The 5,892-nt window shown below is 35.4% G+C and overlaps 1 protein-coding gene across 1 annotated transcript in view; it reads right to left on the reverse strand.

The window, feature by feature from the left end:
- Positions 1 to 2,426: 2,426 nt before the first annotated feature.
- grm4 (glutamate receptor, metabotropic 4) overlaps positions 2,427 to 5,892 on the reverse strand; it is a 206,522-nt gene continuing 203,056 nt past the window's right edge. The window contains exon 11 of the mRNA XM_032513076.1: positions 2,427 to 3,315. Within this exon, the coding sequence (XP_032368967.1) occupies positions 3,266 to 3,315 (50 nt within the window). The 3' untranslated portion in view covers positions 2,427 to 3,265. The remainder of the gene's footprint in view (positions 3,316 to 5,892) is intronic.

The following is a 5,892-nucleotide window of genomic DNA, read 5'->3' on the forward strand; positions in this document are numbered from 1 at the left end:
AACTACACTAAATACAGGTAGAAAGTGCTGCTCCAGTGCCGTTACAGTCATTCCCTGACTGCAATGGCGGTGCAGAGACTCACAGAGCACAGTTGTGAAAGACCCGGAAACGCTGACAAATCAGAGAATTAGCAAGCTAAGGCACTTGCAAATGTAGAACTATAGCTTTCATTACTGTGTACAAAATTCAGCTTTAACTTAATTTACAGACTCGTCACTTGTTTACAATGCAAGACATCCTTGATGACACCCATGCTCCCCCCTTGACCTTTAGCGTTCCTGCCATCAGGAGCCAGACAGCCTTTTTGAATCAATGAGTACATTATCATACTCCCTTCCTTACCACTCAGCTGAATGGCAATATTAGGGGCTGGAATACCAGGTTCAAAATTAGTTTTGTCCACCAGCCAAATAGTAGTGAATGTTTACTTATTTTTGGCTGGTCTACCAGCTACTTTCATATTTTACCAGAATAAGTAAGTAGTAGCAGTAAGTGGCGCTAATTTTGAACCCTGCTGGTATGCACGTGTTGCACAAGGGGAGTGCAAGTAGGCTAATGTTGGGGTAATGTTGGTGGGCTGGTCTGGGTCTTAAAATTCCAGGGCTGATTTTTTACCCCAGTCAAGCCCTACATTAAAGAATGTAAGTATCTTCTGGTAGAAACCCAAAATATATGTATGAACACGAAAATGAGCAGGATGTGGGACCTTTACATTTTTGAAAAGTGATACATAAATGCATAAATACGGAATTTTCCATAGTTTGCAAAATGAAAAAAGAAAAATGATAATGAGACTTAACTTTGCTGATTGTGGTTGTAAAAAGATGCTTTAAATTCTTCATAATTTACATGATGTAACCTTAATGGCTACATAACTTTCTCCTACATTGTTTTTATACTGTTGCTGTCAGAGTACGTTGAGATATTTCAGAATTAGATGAAGAAAAAGAAATCACAAGAGTGTGAGTCATGCGAAATCCCATAAATATATGACACTAAACATTGCAGACATTCTGTCTCTGCCGTGTGGAGGTGGTATATGTACATATCGCAGTAATCTAGTACTTGCATTTAGCACACTTGCCATGCTATTACTGTTTTTCCCGAGCTTTTTTGTATAGTGGGCTTGCAGTATCCGGGAGGCGGGGAGAAGATTATATATCCTGAGAGCTTGTTGCATGCAGAGAGGCCTTGGTTTCAAGTAGCAGCAAACCTTTCATTTTAAATAATTTCATGTTTCCCTTCACCAACTCTTTGTCCTTCCAGTGTTATTATCAGAACAGTTGTGGCAGCATATTATTCAGAGGATGACAGCCATTCTCTTTTTTCTTCAGGGCTGACAAACTGATTTTTAATCTGTATTATTAGTTTGCAACAGCAATCAAGCACACACACACACACACACACACACACACTCAGAAGAGCTGCTAATCATTTAGCTCCCTCCCTTTTTATTTCTTTTAAGCTAAGGGTCAAATGAATGAACAAACGGAACTCGTAAAAGAAACCAAATCACAAACCTTAAAACGTATGTTGAAGTTTGAAAACATTTTTAATAGAAATAAAATTTTGTTTATAAAAAAAAACTAAACATGCTTCACACACTTCATTAGTTTTCATGAGGTTTTACAAATACATAATCAGATAGCCAGGCACTGTATCTTTTTGTACATTTTTCCCCAATTATTAGAATGTCAGGACACAAAGCAGACATCATCAATCTATTTAATAACATACATTAACTTGCCATTTAATTTGGTCAGAACTCACATTTTATTCTGCAACACAAATGGTGTTGAAAGTAATACGGAGCGAGGCATGAAGAGCAGCATTGAATTTACAACACAAATGACCTCACAATGTTTTTTTCCCAAGACATTAGAGGGCTTTTATACTGCATGAAGCCAACTATTAATCTGTTCAGGGAGCTGAGGGTGATTGATAGAGATATTGTATACTTTTGCAATTCGATTTTTCATTTATTGAAAAGCCTTCCCAACACAACTTCCCAACACCTCCTCCTCATCACGAGAGTGCCTGCAGAGGACATGTATAGTAATGAATTTTCTCAGTAGCTGGTGCATTATGGGTATCACCTTCAGGTCATATTGCACAATCCTCTGAAGGGCAAACTTCATCTTAATTCCCCTCCTAATGGATCTGTACAGCTAAGCTTTACCCTTACACTAGGTGTGACCAAGAGAATAGCTGGTGGCAGTGATGGGGGGGGGGGGCATCCTGGACGTCAGCTCACAGGAACATCTCATGGATAAAATACAGTTTATTTTAACCACAAGCCACTGTTTCAAAGCACAGACAGGTATGCGGAGGGCAGTGACAGCCTTGGGCTAGCTGGTAATGCAGTCATGACCTCACTTAAGCACAGATAAATAATCACTCACTAGACCTTCACCATTTGAGAACATTTTTTAACGTACAATAGGACCAGGCCTAAACAAGTGTTAACAACGCTGCAACAGAGTTTAAACGCATTCCAAAGATAGTATTTTTTCTTTTCTGGATTTTTTTTTTTTAACAACACAACACAGGATGTTGAAACTGGCATGCTCAAAATTGGCAGAGACCATCTAAGTGTAGTTCTTCTTATTGACTCAGTGGAAACCTGGAAGAGGGGGACAAAAGGCTTGGAGTCTGGTACAGATTGGTTGCATTGGTGTGATGACAGCCATTTCCAGTCATTTGACTCATGATACCGGAATACATTTAGAAATAAAAACAAACACAACCCTCCCCCCCTATAGAAATCCATGGGTCATGATTTCATGCCTTTTTGGTGTTGATTAATCTCTTGTGATGCCTTGAGGGTTTAAGATCAATTACGACACTGAGGACACCTGAACATGATGTTGATTTGAGTTCGGTTTCAGTCAGCACTGCTCAAGATGACAGACGAGTCTTTGAAAGAGGGCATAGCTGAAATGTAAACACTTAAAAGGAAAGCTCCATCCATCAGTCTCTAGGCCTCTGCCATGCAAGTATTTCTCATTTTTCTTTTTTTTTTGTGTATTCTTGTGAGGCAGAGAGAAGATGGAGCTTTACAATTGTACTGTTGTCTGTTGTGGTCCCCTGTTTAGTCCATCCCTGTGGTCTCTCCTCGCCGACTCACGTCTTTGGGCAACGCTTCTGTAACCTCCACCCGTACAATGACACATCCATTTTTTTATGTCGGTTGTGTGAAACCCCACTGCGTGTTTTTCTCCGTCTAGGTGGAAAATCCTGAATTATGATAACAACCATTGTCCATTAGATTGCATGGTTGCTGTAGCTGATGTAGGTTTGCTTTGTTGGGAAAGCTGAAAGAAAAGAATGAGATGGAAGATTGAGAGTCAAATGGAGTAAAGATACATACATACATAAAATAGTATGACTTTTATTTATAACTTTTTTTGACATACTATACTATGACTTTTTTATCACATTTTTCAACATACTACAGTATGACTTTTTTCAACATGATATAATAGGACTTCTTTATGACTTTTTTTGACATACTATACTATGACTTTTTCATAACCTTTTTTGACATACCATACTATGACTTCTTTACAACTTTTTCCAACATACTATACTATGACTTTTTTGAAGTAATATAATATGATTTTAATCACTTTTTTCGACATACCACGGTATGGCTTTTTTCAACATACTATTCTATGACTTCTTTACAACTTTTTTGACATACTATAGTATAACTTTTTTCAACATACTGTAGTATGACTTTTTATCCCTGCTTTACTATGACTTTAACATACAACATACAATAATATGACTTCTTTATGACTTTTTTTGACATACTATAGTATGACTTTTTTATCACTTTTGTTGACATACTACAGTATGATGTTTTTTGACATACTATAATGTGACTTTGTTAAAAAAAAATTTGACATACTATATACTATGACATTTTTATTACTTTTTAACATACTATAGTATACGTTTTTTATAACTTTACTATGACTATTTTATCCCTTTTTTTCAACATACTATACTATGACTTTTTTATCATTTTTTTAAATTTATATTATACATCATTATTATTTATATTATTATATACAGGTCAGCCCTGTATTTAGTGTGTTTGTATTTAGTGACATGCTATAGTAGGACTGTTTTCAACTGTTTTCAACATACTACAGTATAACTTTTTCAACATACTATACTATAACTTTTTTATCACTTTTTTGACATACTATATAGTCATTTTTTGCATCATACCACAATATGACTTTTTTATTACGTCTTTCAACATACTATAGTATAACTTTTTCAACATGCTATACTATGACTTTTTTCGACATACTATAGTATGACTTTTTTCAACATACTATACTATAATTTTATCACTTTTTTCCCAACGCCGTTTGATTGGTGGAACACAGTCACGTGGTAGAGCCTTAAGCGGAAGACTCTCTCTCTGTCAAAATAAAACATTAAAAGGAGACGTACGCTGGGGTAAAAACAATGACGCGTAGAATACCAAACAGGTAAAAAGAAAAGTAACGAGCTCCTTGTAGCCTGATGTAGCGGAGTAAGAGTACAGTTTCTTCTTCACTAATCTACTCAAGTACAAGTAAAAGTATAGTTATTTAAAACTACTCCTAGAAGTACAATTTTTTCAAAAACTTACTCAAGTAAATGCAACGGAGTAAATGTAACTCGTTACTACCCACCTCTGCATACTATACTAAGACTTTTTTATAACTTTTTTTGACATACAATAGTATGACTGTTTTCAACATACGCATGACTATTTTCAACATGCCATTGTATGTCTTTTTTGACATGCTATAATATAACTATTTTCAACATACTATAGTACATGTTTTTCTAAGTTTTTTCAAACCAACTATAGTATAACTCTTTTGAACATGCTATACTATGACTTTTTTCACATTCGGTAACTCAGGGTAGTTGTAGTTCAGTTGGTAGGGAATTAGATTAGGAACTGGAAGGTTGCCTTTTCAATTCCCAAGTACATTCCAGAATACAGATCAGCCCTGTACTTAGTGTGTTTGCAAGTGTACTGACAGAGTGAAAATGGTGCATTTCATAATTTTTTCAACATGCTACAGTTTGACTGTTTTTGACATACTATACTATGATTTCTTTATAACTTTTTTCAACATACTGTTGCGTGATGTTTTTCAACATACTATAATATGACTTCTTTATAATTTTTTTTTAATATACTATGACTTTTTATAACTTTTCTCAGCATGCTATATAGTATGACATTTTTCGACCTACTGTAATTTGATTTTTTTATTACTTTTTCGACGTACAATACTATGACTTTTTATCCCTTTATTCGACATACTATAACGTGACTTTTTTATTACTTTTCTCGACATACTATAGTATGACTTTTTTTCAAAACCTTTTTGAGATACAATAGTATAACCTTTTTCAATATACTATAAAATGACTTATTCATAACTTTTTTTGACACTATACTATGGACTTTTTATACTTTTTTGACATACAGTACTATAGTATGATGTTTTTCAACATACAATACTATGACTTTTTCTGACATACTATACTATGATATTTTTATGACTTTTTTTAATCATCATAAAATGTCTTTTTATTTAGCTTAGTCTGTTAGAAGACTCCTCTTGGAGTCTTACGTCTTTTCTTTTCCCCCAGCATGTTTCCTAGGATCAGGAAGGCTCCAAAATTATGGTTGCAGCTGTCGCCGTGGTCCTGCTCCACGTCCTGCGATGCCCTGTTACATCCTGTTGCACTCTGCGGTGCCCTGCAACGTCCTGCTGCAGCACAGTACCCCTCCCATGCCATGAACTACTACAAACTACAATTTTTTTTCAGTCACTGTTCCATTATCTTTTACTGTGACTGTTATTGCC

This window comes from Etheostoma spectabile, chromosome 4 (genome assembly GCF_008692095.1).
Source record: "Etheostoma spectabile isolate EspeVRDwgs_2016 chromosome 4, UIUC_Espe_1.0, whole genome shotgun sequence".
Classification (NCBI taxonomy): domain Eukaryota; kingdom Metazoa; phylum Chordata; class Actinopteri; order Perciformes; family Percidae; genus Etheostoma; species Etheostoma spectabile.